This window comes from Mytilus californianus, unplaced genomic scaffold (genome assembly GCF_021869535.1).
Source record: "Mytilus californianus isolate M0D057914Y unplaced genomic scaffold, xbMytCali1.0.p SCAF_12, whole genome shotgun sequence".
In the NCBI taxonomy this organism is placed as follows: Eukaryota; Metazoa; Mollusca; class Bivalvia; order Mytilida; family Mytilidae; genus Mytilus; species Mytilus californianus.
The window spans coordinates 55904685-55919785 of record NW_026262604.1 but is presented as its reverse complement, the minus strand read 5'-3'; the positions used below and the strand labels follow the sequence as shown (position 1 = coordinate 55919785).

The following is a 15101-nucleotide window of genomic DNA, read 5'->3' as shown; positions in this document are numbered from 1 at the left end:
ATAGTGGGAAATGTTTAGGTCATTAATGGACACCATGTTTTATATTGACCTAAGAGATGCGACCTTCCTTTAACATGCTTAAGGGGTATAACCTCATTGACACTTATTAAAAGACATTTTAACACCCGTGGGGTATTTTGCAGTGACATCGAAGACTAATTAATTTGATAAAGGTTTTGGTTATAAGTACTCAGGTGAAGGCCACGCTCTTGATAATAAACATTGTTATTTTGATACCTTTTTAATGATTTTATGGTTCTTGTAAATCATTTGAAAGCAAGTTAGGTGTACAGTAGAGTGTATTTTACAAAGTGAAAAGGAAAGAACTCTAAATTCTTCAAGATTTAGTTATAATATTTTTTTTTGGCAGCCATCCTTGATTATTTACAAAGTGTCATTGTAAACCACAGGCAGTTACTACATGTCCCTAACTCAAGTAACAAAACAAATCTTTTGGAAAATTCAGTTATAACTCATCATATCATATTCATTATAACCTCCAATAGCTTACTTTCCCAAATGAGATCACACACAATTGTACTGAAGGTGAAATGACTTTGATTATATTTCTAGTCGTTAGAACAATCGTTTTACAATGTATATAACGTCAGAGGAAAACTGTTGCCATTTTGTTATGAAAATTATATTCTTTATCTTGCATGATACTCGTTATATCTTATTGTCAGAATATTCGATTGAAAAAGATTTGCTGTTGTTTGATACCTTAATTTTGTTTTCGGTTTAATTTGTTATCTTAAGCCTACCCAGTAACGATGACATTTTAGCTAAATTGGTTCACTTTCTTAAAACTAATAATTGCCATCAATTGTTTGCTTACAAACGTAAAGTGTTGCAAGACAACTGGCAGCTTTTGTGTCAAGTGTGTCGCGTGTTCATACTTAATTTTAAAAATTAATGTATTTTGCATGCGAAACAAGATAAACTTACTATTCCAAAGTTTAGTATTACTCAAAAGGACATGTGAGTCTTATATTCTTATCTTTAGTCTGAATAAATTTTAGTTGAAACCAAACATAGCAAGTATCATGTAAAAAAGTATGAAATAAAGTAAAATTTCATTATCTTTTGTCTTTTCTCAGAAGAGGGAGACAAAGAACTTCTTGAGTATTTGATTGTTTATTGACTTACAATTGAAATATATTGAAAGGAAGAGTAAAAACGTTTGTTTCAAAATGACTGTCAATAAAAAGCAGGTGTAAAGTCCCCTTCATATAATTAGATTTCAGCAAGGCTGTTAGACGATATACAATAAATATATTATATACTATTATCTTGAGTCTCTAAGAATTTTAGTTGTACCCAAACAAATCAAATCTCATGCAAAAACAGAGGAGCAAAAGAAAAAAAATTGGTGAGTATTTGATTGTTTTTTGACTTACAACATAATTGTATTTGTTTAATATTTGACATACAAATTTGAAAGGAAGAATACAAAATGTTTGTTTCAAAATGTCTGTAAAAAATAGGCAGTTGTCAAGTCCCCCTCAAATAATTAGATTTTGGCAAGACTGTTAGATGAGATAGAGCAAATATATATATACTGTCCTAAAAATGAGAAAACTTTTCAATAAATTGTTAATTAGTATAAATTTGAACGCATGTAAACTGAAGATTGATCAACAAGAACCACCCACTAATGATACCCTGAGGGACTTTTTGTCTATCATAAGTGGTATTGAACTCATAATAGTAAATGTAAACAACAGTTTATATATCCATGTGTTCGAAGCGCTTTCCTGAATTCATCTCCGTCAGGAATGGTTAAACCCGTGTGATTAAACATAATCTTAAGCCTGACTGGAGTATATCGAAAACAGGGTTCCGTCATCAACGGCAACAGAAATATTATTATCCGTGATTCATTTTATTTCTGTATGTTTCCTTTTAAACGTTTGATAATCTCTATTTCAATAGAAATACATTGGACATAAGAAAGTCTCGTAATAATAAGATGACTACCAATTGATGAAATTTTACAAAAATAATGATTCACCATCATGGACAGGAAAACAGCCCAAAGATTCCAGCCCAAAACAATATTTTTCAGGTGTTTAGGTGCATAATAGAGGGGTCTTCCTTGTATTTGTGAATTGTAAGTCATGATAGAAAAAAAGAAAATCAGTGTTTGTAAGACATGAATGCAACATAACATGTGCATTGAACAAGGACACATATGAGGCAGTTTTTATTGCTGTTTAAATCAAGGTTTCGGATCAAACGTTTCTATTCTGACAAACATGACTGCATATTTAGATATAAGGTTAAGCTAAATGGATGTTCAACCTCATAAAGGTTTGAATAGTGGGAAATATTTTTGTCATTAATGGACACCATGTATTATTTTGACCTAAGAGGTTTGACCTTCACTGGACAGACTTAAGGGGTATTACCTCATTGAGAGTTTGTTAAAAGACATTTCAAGCTATAACTCTTAAACCAAAGATTATACACCCATGTGGTTTTTTGCAGTGACATCGAAGACTAATGACGTTGATAAAGGTTATATGTTCTAAGGTGAAGGACACGCTCTTGATAATATATATTGTTTTTTTATTCCGTTTCGGGATTTTATGGTTACTGTAAAGCATTTCAAAGCAATTTGAGTCTACATTAGTGTATATTTTGCAACGTGAAAAGGAAAGAACTCTAAATCTTTCAAGATTAAGTTATGATAGTTGTTATTGCAGCCATCCTCGGTGGTTTACAATGTGTCGTTGTAAACCTCAGGCGGTTCCTACATGTACCTAACTGAAGTAACATAATACATTTTTTGAAATATTCAGTTATAACTCATCATGTAATGTTTATTAAAACCCCCAATAGCTTACTTTCCCAGAAAATATCAACAAAAACCACCCACTAATAATACACTGGTATTAAACTGATCTGCTAATTTCTCTGTGTAAATGTGTTGTTTTCATGACTTACTCTGCCGCCAAGTTGATCTGCACTTTTTTTGTTGTATGTATGTGTTCTTAATATCGTATATGACATCGTTACCATATTTCTCTCAAAAGTATATAGAAATCACTTATTTATCGCATCAGTATGAAGAAACTTATGATTGGATGCCAATTTTAACTTTGAGTAAACAGGAACTAGCTTCTTTTCAATATCTTTGAAAATTGACGTGGAAAGAGAACAATTAATTTTAATTATATTATAAATCGTTTAATTCAATTAAACAAAATCAATAATCAGAGTTATTTCAACAGATGAAAATATTAACTAAAGACAATAAACCAAAACGTAAAATGATTTCTTGGTAGTTTGCTAATTTTTTGTAATGAAAAACATTGGCAATCGTTTAAATCTTATACCATAAATTCACTTTTAATAGTTAACTGAATTGTAAGAAGAAGAGTAAAGAAATCAATTGCGGTTTTATAAAAGTATTCTATTTCTTTGTGTTCCAGGCGTAGTGATAACATATAGGTGTAATACCACCATTGATTTTCCCCTATTAGTCTTTGTTAAATTTGCACTTTTCAAAAAATTGTGCAGAATTTATCTTTGTTTAAAATAAAGAAATACTTGGCATGAGTAAAGTTTTATCCTGTCCAGTACTATAGAAAAAATTTCACATAACATTTCATTGCATATAAGAAAATAACCATCACTGGAAGTTAACCAATCAAATTTCCCCCCTTTTTTAACCTGTGTACAAGCTTTAGTAACCATGTACCCTCAAGTTTCCAAAATATTCTATAGAAACCCCAAATAAAAAAATGATGGTGCTTTGAAATACCCAAGATATATGTTTATGACCCAGAAATGTTTTACTGCAATGAAATGTAGGATCAATTACCTACAACTGTCAAATTCAAGGGAATATTTTTTTTCGACCTATTTTCGTATGCAACCGGATGTGACGTACTATGATTTGGTGGTATTACACCTGAAGAAGACTTTTTTGTTAAATAAACTGAATGTGACTTTTTTCCTTTGTAATACTGGTTATTTCAAGCATTCCTGTCAAGTTTTGTCATAATCAGTTCAATAGTTTGAGAAAAATCTAGTATAATGTAAGACGACATCTACAGTGTTTCGAGCAAAATTTTATTCGAAAAATCCAAACCAAGCCGCATCATGATAGACTATAGTGTGGACCAATAAATGATCAAATATTTATCTCATCTGCCTACAAACAGTTGAATATGATACAAAAGATGACTTTAGGATGATAAATACTACTAATGGACCTCTTTGTCTTCCTTATAAGGTCTCTTTTGGTCCATTTATACCTCTCATTTCCTCAAAATTGCTACTTTTTAGGCCAATAAATAAAATTTTTGGGGTAACTTTCACTCATTTATGATAGAAATGTCATAATAAATGATAAATTGAAGTATTCCAGCTGAATGAACTATCCGTATAAAAGTTTACTGTCCCCAAGGAAGTTTCAATAAGTCCTTACGTAAAACTTAAATTTACGCCGCGTTCCAGAGAGGGACATAAAAAGCTTCTCTTTTGGTGAATAATTTGTTGTTACTGCTTTAAAAATAATTTCATTTACTTGAATCTATATAGTTTTTAAAGTATGTCTTAGGAAAAATTTTCTAGTATAGCAGAATATAAGAAATAAGGAGAAAAAGCTCCCCAAAACTCTAAGTATGGCTTGTTCTGTCAACTAATATTCAGGGTTAAGTCCTATTTCAAGGAAATTTTCTCATAAAATGTGTTTTGAAGACTCAAACCACTCAGAATATTTCATTATTTGTAATATTTCACTTAAATAGCAAGAAATGTTAACACATGAGAGTACTCACAAGGTCAAAGGTGCATGTACAGCTTCCCATATTAGGTGTAATACCACCATTGATTTTCCCCTATTAGTCTTTGTTAAATTTGCACTTTTCAAAAAATTGTGCAGAATTTATCTTTGTTTAAAATAAAGAAATACTTGGCATGAGTAAAGTTTTATCCTGTCCAGTACTATAGAAAAAATTTCACATAACATTTCATTGCATATAAGAAAATAACCATCACTGGAAGTTAACCAATCAAATTTCCCCCCTTTTTTAACCTGTGTACAAGCTTTAGTAACCATGTAACCTCAAGTTTCCAAAATATTCTATAGAAACCCCAAATAAAAAAATAATGGTGCTTTGAAATACCCAAGATATATGTTTATGACCCAGAAATGTTTTACTGCAATGAAATGTAGGATCAATTACCAACAACTGTCAAATTCAAGGGAATATTTTTTTTGGACCTATTTTCGTATGCAACCGGATGTGACGTACTATGATTTGGTGGTATTACACCTATATATAACGCAATGTTTTTTTCAAAATATAACCACAAACTGATACAATTATAACCCCTTGTCAACTGTGTATCATCGCCACGAGATATTGGATACCAGCGAATCGGATAGAAAGGCAAAAATAAATAATAGATAAGAATTCATTTAATTTAAACCATTTTTACCATCTTGATGAGGTTACCGCTTACGATTTCCCTTTATAGTACTTATTTTACGATTTTCGTATATATAATGTTTGTATTTGATGCCAACAAGTAGAAAACAAAGACAAGATGTTGTGTTATACTCCAAAACTGTGCACTTGGTAGCAGAACATTTCTAGGTCAATCGAACTCCGTCGCTCTGCCGACCATATATTCATTTCGTTTTGCATGATATGACATGTATCATGTAAATGATTTCAAAGAAGCAGGTAAAATGTAATTTCTGTTTCGATTAATTCATGTTCTTGAAAACCGATTTTCGTTTATTTAGGAAATATTGTATTTTCATTGATACTAGATTTCGTGGTTTTGCAATAACATTTCATACAGGCCTTTTAAAAATTTGTACTTAGTTGGACACTTAAGCTTGTGGTTCACTAATATCCACAAAATCTACGAATAATAATGAATCCACAGATTTTAAGTTGGTTAACAAATATGTATATTATCTGAGCAGGAGGTTGTATTTAAACTTTAGATGATATAGCTTACAGTGTTTGCGATCAATCTTTGATAAGGTATCAGTCAACGGGACATAAATCAACATACAATGTTGTAAACATTTGATCAAAGAATATTTTTTATAATTGTATTGTTTGAAAAGAAAACAAATATTAGAAAGAAGAACTGTCCTTCATATGCTTTAAATCTTAATACACTTGTTGATAAAACTTTAATATAAATGTAACGCTGTAAAAGTCATGTATATGTTATTTTCCATTTTGCAATACACGTTTACTTACATTTTGTTTTTGTATTGCATATAATCGTGTAAGTGTATCGTTCATGACGTTACAGTACTAGGACGTTTTCATAATTTGATTTTTCTTTGTATGCATGTTTCGAATACATATCTTGTCAAATCATCTTAATCAAAGTCGTCTTTCAAGAAATCGAGCGACGACAAACAGAATTGATGGACATTGTTAAACATTTGTGCACTACAAGGTTATAACATTTCGTAGATGCATCATTTAGTACAATATTAAAGGGTAGACAAATAAGAAGATGTGTTATGAGTGCCAAGGAGACAACTCTCCATCCAAGTCACAATTGTAAAAAGTTAACAATTATAGGTCAAAGTACGGCCTTAAACACGGAGCCTTGGTATACACCGAACAGCAAGCTATAACGGGCCCCAAAATGACTAGTGTAAAAACATTCAAACAGGAAAACCAACGGTCTAATCTATATTAAAAAAATAACTATGAACAGCACCAACAAACGATATCCACTGAACAACAGTCTCCTGAGTATCTTCATTATTCTGATGCAATTGTCAATAATCACTAAAAATACTTCTTTTCATGCTACTGTAATGTTGTTCACTCTTATGGAATGTATTTTTATCTTTAGACATACGTATTGTATTTAACCATAACATGTAATGATGGAAAATTTTATAGTTTTGTTTTTGTATTTTAGCAATGATTTTAGGAACATGTGAGTTTGATTGTTTATGGATTTTAATCATTCCCTTTATGTTTAAAAGACAATTACTTTTATATTAATGACAATAAAATCATGTTATATTGCCCAAATTATGTTGTCTGAAATCTAATATAAGACAAAAAAACAATACATACACCAAATGTGACTCACTTACAACGTTTTTTTCATATTTGTCGTGAGAGTAGGTCTTCGATGATGGCTGTTTTTTTTTTTACTTTTTGTTTACCATGACACGGTTTTAAGAATTGCTGTTACTGAATCGAAGTTTTATTTCATATAACCTTAAACAAATAAATGAGTTGTTACACCAGCTCTCTCCGGTTATTTGGCAAATACATTATAAATCATTCATCGTATTTCAATTGTCGTTTAAGATAATGTGATTGCAATTTCGAGGATTTGTTTTATTTCACACTGTTTCCACAGCAATATATTTTGTGATTATAGACATACAGATTTTCTTTCTTGTAATATCCGCAATCTGTCTAAAATGGTTGTATGTAATGCAATGAAATTACTTTACTGCTTAAAATGTTATTGATTCTGACTTTTGATAATTTCTTTTTCTTTTTTAAATTTATCTATCATTGCTGAAGTAGGACAATATTCATGTATGTCACGAATTTTGATAGAGGAACGTTATCAGACCTTGGGTGAAAGTTAGACTTATTGTTCCTACCCGACGAAAAAGCAAACTAGTCAGGTGCAACAGTGCATGCACTAGTCAAGTACAAATGAATTAAATAATGAATTACATAAAATACTCCAAGAGCTCGCACTTGATTTGTGCATTTAATACCCAGCCAGAAGACTACACGGTCTATGTATTGATAAATATCATGTTTAGGAATATATGATTTAATCTAAAAGAAAAAATAGGCAGCTGTAGTTTACCGATGTTTAAATCTGATGAAACCATTAAGATAATACAAATCAAGGTAAAAAAAAGCATTGAACACATGCATCATGGTCAGGAGGGGGTATTTGCTAAATGAATTTCAAATCGTTTTCCTCAAAAATATTATAAATCTGTTCCATTTCTCTGAATAACACAGCATGTAGAAATAATCAAATAGATATTCAAATGTTTATTCCATTCGTCATTCGCTACCAAGACGATAATCAAATACTTTCATTTAAAACAATGTACAATTATTTAAGCATCTAGATGAAGGATATATAATGATAAACGTTTTGACAACTACTCATACATAGAGGGTTGTCATAGTCTTGAAAGATGACAGGCTAATACTCAAGTATACTAGGCGAAAGTTTCATCTAGAAAAGACTCAGCACTATTTCTCGTAGGAAATGTTGAAACACAAATTAATTATAAAATTGCTCATTGACATCTAAAGGTTGCACAATAGTGTATTAAGTACGGTTATTTACTGTAAAGGATTAGATGTAATTAAGCTATAAACAAAATACATCAAAATTTAAAAAAAATATATGATATAAATGCCGATGATAACTCGACAATTTCAAAAGAACAAAAAAAAAAACAGTTACCTACATTTGTAGCTTCCACTATGACAGTTAACAAAAAATAATTCTTGTAATTAGCAACATATGACAGCCCACATAATTAATGTTTACTATGCAGAGGTTGTGATGATTGATTTTACTTAGTGTAGGGTTTTATTACTTCTTTTTGTTTATATTTCATTGTAGCTAAAAGAGGTAGTCTTCTTCAACTTTTATCTAATGATTTAGTACCATCGTTTGATAGTCGAATTTTAGTAGTTGGAGCTTATGAAGCTGGAAAAACGACTCTTGTGTCGAATTTAATCGGTATAGGTATCCCTAGAGAGAGACAGAGTACTGATGGAATAGATGTGTACTTCGGAAAATTGTTGTTTGATATGAAGACGCAAACACTTTTAAAAAAAACGAAGGGTAAATAGTTATTGAAGAAATAATTCATGACAGCCTTAATATGTTTTCATTTATCAATGGGTTGGGCATTTCTATTCGATTATTTTATCCCGAGGTGCCATGAATAATTTCGATTTTGATAAGACAAACATGGTAACTGTGTCACTCGTGAAAGCAATATACACACGATACTGCTTTGGTTGTCCCGTTTTACCCACATATAATAATATAAAACTATCCAATAAAAATATTTAGACTCACTATTTCACATTAATATGATCTTTTATATAAGTGTATTACATTCTGATGCGTACAGGAAGCCAACAAAAAGGCCTGGTGTTTATATTTAACACTGGGAACATACACATGAAGTCACCTTGGTAAGTTGACAAGGACGATAACAGTTTCCGTTTTATGAAATTTTACACCGAAATGTTAACTGAAATGGACTTATTTAGTTATTTTGCATTATAATAGAGACAACCGTATTGGAATTGAAGATTGGTCTATGCAAAACATGGTTTTTTTTTTGTCGCAAATAGATGTCGTAGAAAAAGTCAGTCCTTGCAATCAGTGTTTTTTAGACTGCCAGATAAGACATAGTATATCAATACGGCCCTGGTTTTATCAAAGTCTAGAGTTTTTCATTTGTATTACAATCAGGACAATTATAAGATGATATTTGTTTCAATAATTTAAAAGTACACACTTGGACTACACTAAAGGATGTTAAGATAAACAGTAAAGATAATAGATATTTGTGCTAAACTGTAGTACAAAACAATATGTCAATTAACATTTAGCGCTTGGTAAATTCGGAAAAAAAGTATAATTCAGTCTAACAATAACAAGCGGTACTGGTTACCTCAAAGCATTGTTAAAAAGCTATTCTCTGTAAATCGTCTCGCAAAGATGTATGTAAGGGTGACGCAACATTTATACTGATTTAATAGTAATGTTTTTTTTCTCATTGAAGTGCTGGCGGTAGGTGTTTATAACCCTAAAATAGTTTTACAAATTTCAAAATTGAAATATATAACGATGAATGTATGCACACATCATTTAGAAAAATGTATGTTTTGTCTCTGAAGTAGTATGTTATTTTCCGATTAATGAAAGAACTTTTAACATTATGGTATGTTTGTTCCTGAAAGTTTGTCACAGTTTTGTTAATATATGTTTTTGAAGGTATCCACAATTTTCCTAAAGCAATTTACCAAAAGATTTTATCATATCTTAAATCAGTTGAGAAAGAAGATGTCATACCAGGGAAAACTCAGCCCGATATTCCAAACGATGATGTATTACAAAAACTTTCTGACAAAATAGATGATTATGAAGATGCCGATTCCATAGATTTGTATGGTGATCAGGAAGTTATTCCAATTCCTGTTTTAGATTTCGCAGGGCAAATAGTTTACCACGCAACCCATCAAACATTTATTACTGCACATGGAATTTATCTTATCACATTTAATGGCAGCAGAGAGTTGGACGACCCTCTAAGTGACAAAGAAGATGAAAGAAAGACAACAATACTTGGTAAGTATGGTACAGGCAATTGGTATCAGTAGGATCAAATCAGAAAGAACTCAATTTAAGGGCATGCGATACAGTTTCGATCCCCTGATGAATTTTTGACGAAAATTGCATACAAACTATTTTTCACCTTAGCGACTCAAATATGTAATAACAAATGTTCCTTCATTTGCTACTTTACGAGATAAATGGGGTCGAAATTTTAGACATTTACTCAAAATTCCAGTTTGTTTTACATTTCTACCATTTTGACAGACATGCCTAACTTTTTTGTATCAAAGGATAAATACATGAGGATTTTTGTAAAAAGTTTTGGAATATCTTTGTTACAAGTCGGCTATCAATTAACGTAACAATTGTTTGTAAATAATTCATTTTTATTATGTTTTCATGATTTTAGAAAAAACGGCTTTTTTGCTGTCTATTTATCTAATTTAAAAAAACAACATCGATGACTTATTATAAAAATTGAAACAAATAATCTTCTTACAGTATCAAGTCAAATGTGATTCTTCAAAAGAGGGGTCCATGTACTCGTTTTCAAGCTAATGATCAAAATCCCTCGAAAAATGCATCTTTTCCCGACATGTTGCAGTTTGACGTCGCGAAAAATAACATTTTACGATAGCATCGTCATTGTCTCCCCTGTAACTGTATCGTATGCCCTTAGTGTTTTCGTCAGATAAAACCCATTTATCAATACAGAAGTAGGTCATACGTCAATGAGACACCACATCAAGTTCTTATACACACATTACATCTAGAAAAGAAACAACTCTAAGGATCAAAACATTCTAACAATAAACCAGCATGTGTACGGTGTTTCAATGTCTGAACAGTAAAGACTATGTAAGCTGTATATTGCTTGATTGGTTGATTCGTTGGTGTTAAAGACCTTTTCCACTTCATTGGCTATATCGTGGCGGTGAGGTTTTATTGGAGAAGGTAGCCAGTTATACAATAACTTAAAGTACGATTTGGCTAAGCTGTATTCCAACTAACAGATACTTCCAAAGGTAGTCTGTTAACACCATATTTTAAAGAAGTAAAAGGTCCTTAGATATTTGTAAAAACATCTTAAGAGGTTTTCTTATAAAATTAAGAAGAAGTGGGATGCTTGTCAAACGGACAAATCTCCATCAGAAACCAAAAGACGTAGAAGGTTAGCAACTATAGTCACCGTCCGGCCTTCAACAAAGAGTACAATCCATACCGCATAGCAGGTTATAATAGGTCCCAAAATGACGAATGTAAAACAATTCAAACGAGTAAACTGACGTCATTATTTATGTACAAAACCATTAACGAAAAACAAATATGATATACGGCAAAAAACTACAACTGCTGAATTACAGATGACAATATTTGGTGTGGTTATACAAACATGACAAATTCACAAAATTTACGAATGACCATTGAAGGCATCTATTTCTTTACATCCAATAAACAAAACGATATGAACAATATATGAAACGAAGACTTACGACAAAAGCACATTGGAATAAGATAAGAATTAGATAAGAACACGCGATTCTACACCAGAGTTAATGTTAAAATTACGATTCGGTCCCAGTGCTTAAAATCCCTCGATCCTTTATGGGTTGATTTGGCATACATTAATAAAATACAAAAATAAGTAAGCAATGAACGAGGTTTTTAAATGTGATATATGCTTTTTTGTGCTTCTTTGTTAAATATTTGGTGTTTGTTTTTGTTGTGATTAAAATTTGGACACGTTGTTGACTGCTGTACCCCTATTTTGACATTTAAACCTATTATGTCTGTTTGTTTTATTCACGCATCGTTGTCAATATAAGTGAATTTGATGCGACTGTCATACAAGTGAGAGGTTTAGCGCTATAAAACCAGGTTCAATCCACCATTTTCTACATAAGAAAATGCCTGTACCAAGTCAGGATTATGACAGTTGTTGTCCATTCGTTAGATGTGTTTGTGCTTTCAATTTTGCCATTTGATTAGGGACTTTCCGTTTTGAATTTTCCTCGGAGTTCAGTATTTTTGTGATTTAACCTTTTGGCATTATTATTCTGATGTTAAAAGGACACGAAGGAGGTATTAAACAATTCCAGATAATATCGTATTTTATGTTAAGTTAACATGGAGGGAAATGTAACGGGCCTTTTTTTAAATTTCGTTCAACTTAATTTAAAAAAATGTAGCTGCAGAAAAGAATTACTGATTTGTATAGGTCATTATAAATTTGTCTTCTACTCAGAATATACGTTGCAAAATCTTTTCAATTTTAAAAGGATTGGCGATTTCATTCTTCCAAAATAGTTTGTCATAGCAGCAATATAATTTCAATTTTGGTTCTATTAGCCTGATAGATATTCAGATTTGGCCTGATTAAAATAATAATTTGCTACATATAAACAATCACAACGTCATATGTTAAAGCATATTCATTTCACTTGGCTCAGACAATAGATGAAATATTTAAAGTATTTTCTATACGATATTTTTATTTACAGCTTTACTTTTAAAACTTGTTCTTGTTTTGTTTTTGCAATGCTATATTATAGCATGTAACGTCTTGTCTGATCAGATGATAATGCAGGTCCTTTTGTTAACCTCTTGCTATGAATATGATTAAGGTGAGAGATTTGAAATATGAGATATGTGTTTTTATAATTGCTACAGGTAACATATATGATATTTTCATAAAAAAACAACAACGTCCAAGTGTTACTTTTGTAAATTTTATTACATGCTTTTGCAGAAAATATCAGACAATGGGTTTCATCAATTCTTCTGTACAGCCATCCTGATAATAAAGATTATCCAAGATTGATGTTCGTAGCAACCCACAAAGACCTTGTCTGTGAGGTAATGATATGCTACATAAATCAATTTGAGTAGACATTATTTTCGGTAGTCATTGTTGTCAAATTATACAGAATTATACATTGATCTGCCTGTGCACACGTAATCAAAGGGTTAAGCAGACTTGTGTTATATTACCGAAATAGGGATACACACTCTATAAGGATGAAACAAACAATGTTTGTATCAATATTAAAAATGTAGATAACATGCTTGAAATGCGACAAAACTATTAAATTACAACCGACTTTAAGGATGTACTTAGGTGAAATTAAAAAAATCTAGAATTTAAAATAGATATTATGAGGCAGAAGAGTGATAGTTCAGGAACAAAATGATTTAAAAATATTGATAGTTTATAGATCTAGTTTTCAAGAGATTTTATTATTTTTTTGAAATGGAGGTAAAAGGATGACTCGGAATTTTACCTTGCATTTGATTGGTATTATTTGGGTCTCAAATCGAAAGAAAAAATCTAGAATCGGCTTAAATTGTGGTAAATGACCTTTTATGAGCTATTGAGGACTTATATGAAAAGACAAATGGGTGTTACGGGGCAAACTATCTACTTATCTAAACTAACTACTTAGAAGTTTCAAGATGGCCGCTGAGCTGATAACACTGTGAAAAGTCAGCTCCCATTTTTTGTAATATTTTGAGCAGTTTAAATGTTTGAAATGGATTATTTTATGGCCAAGAAGAAGTTGTTGAAGTGATACATCCATTGATATGCTTTTTGTGTGGTATATTTCAAGGATATATGAAATATTAGACATATTAGACATTTTCAAGGATTTTATGATGTAAAATTGAATGATTGGATTTATCTACAATAGACTTGTATAACTATATTGAGTGCAATATGCCTGGAGGTAGTAACCCTTCAAATAGACTTTCAAGTCAATCAGCAGATCAACAGAAACAAGTAAAAACTGTTCAGTCTTTATTAACAGCTAAGAAAGATAAAGATAAAAATAAACAACCCCCTAAGAGAACTCGCTCAGATGTGTCAATAGATTCTAATACTAGTATGGATTTATCAGGGATAATTAATTTTCAAAAAGACCTTGATGAAATCAAGTTGAGCCTTAGGGATGTTACAACAAAAGATGATCTGAATGAATTAACAAAAGACCTTGTCAAAACAGCGGACCTTGAGAATATGGTTACTGGTATTGTGAAAAAACTTTTTAGTAAATTTGAATCCACATTAGATAAAAAGATGAATGAAAGATTGAATAAAATCCAAACAGAAATGCAAGAAAAGGTGGAGGCCTTGTCAATTGAAAATGAACATTGAGAAGAAAGATAGACCAAAATGAAGCCAAAACATTATCGATTAGAAAAGAACTGTCTGAAACAACAGAAATTGCTAATGTAACAAATATAAGCAGTAACTATAACGAACAATACTCCAGAAAGAATAACATAAAAGTATATATTTTTCCATGGAAAGAGCAGCAAGACCTCCGTCAAGAGTTTATACAAATGGTAAAGTCGGACTTAAATATAACACTGCATGACCGAGATATTGTAGCCATTCATCGTTTACCTGCACAGCGAGAACCAAGACCATTAATCGTAAGATGTTTTAATACTGACGTAAAGAGGAGTATAATGAGAAAAAGAAAAGAACTAAGAAATAAAGTAAAATTGTAGATGATGTTACCACCAGAAATATGGCCCTTATAAAAAGACTAGAGGATAGTGGAAGGTTTGATCAGGTGTGGTATTTCAACTGTGGCATTTATGGCAGAACTGATAATGGTCTCCAAATAAAGTATGGGTTGTATGATGACATCAACAAAAGACTGAGAGAAGGGAAGTAACTCTGACTTTTTGGAGGTTCAGAAATATACATGTACTTTGTAGATTTAGATTACTCAATACTGAAA

The 15101-nt window shown here is 31.2% G+C and overlaps 1 protein-coding gene across 2 annotated transcripts in view; it reads left to right on the top strand.

Moving 5' to 3' along the window:
• The window catches only part of LOC127722050 (uncharacterized), a 275032-nt gene that overhangs the window by 190327 nt on the left and 69604 nt on the right, over positions 1-15101 (top strand). For both annotated transcript variants that reach the window (XM_052228896.1, XM_052228895.1), the window contains 4 exons: positions 6919-6936; positions 8620-8844; positions 10012-10365; positions 13103-13209. In XM_052228896.1, coding sequence (XP_052084856.1) covers positions 6919-6936; positions 8620-8844; positions 10012-10365; positions 13103-13209 — 704 coding nt within the window. The remainder of the gene's footprint in view (positions 1-6918; positions 6937-8619; positions 8845-10011; positions 10366-13102; positions 13210-15101) is intronic.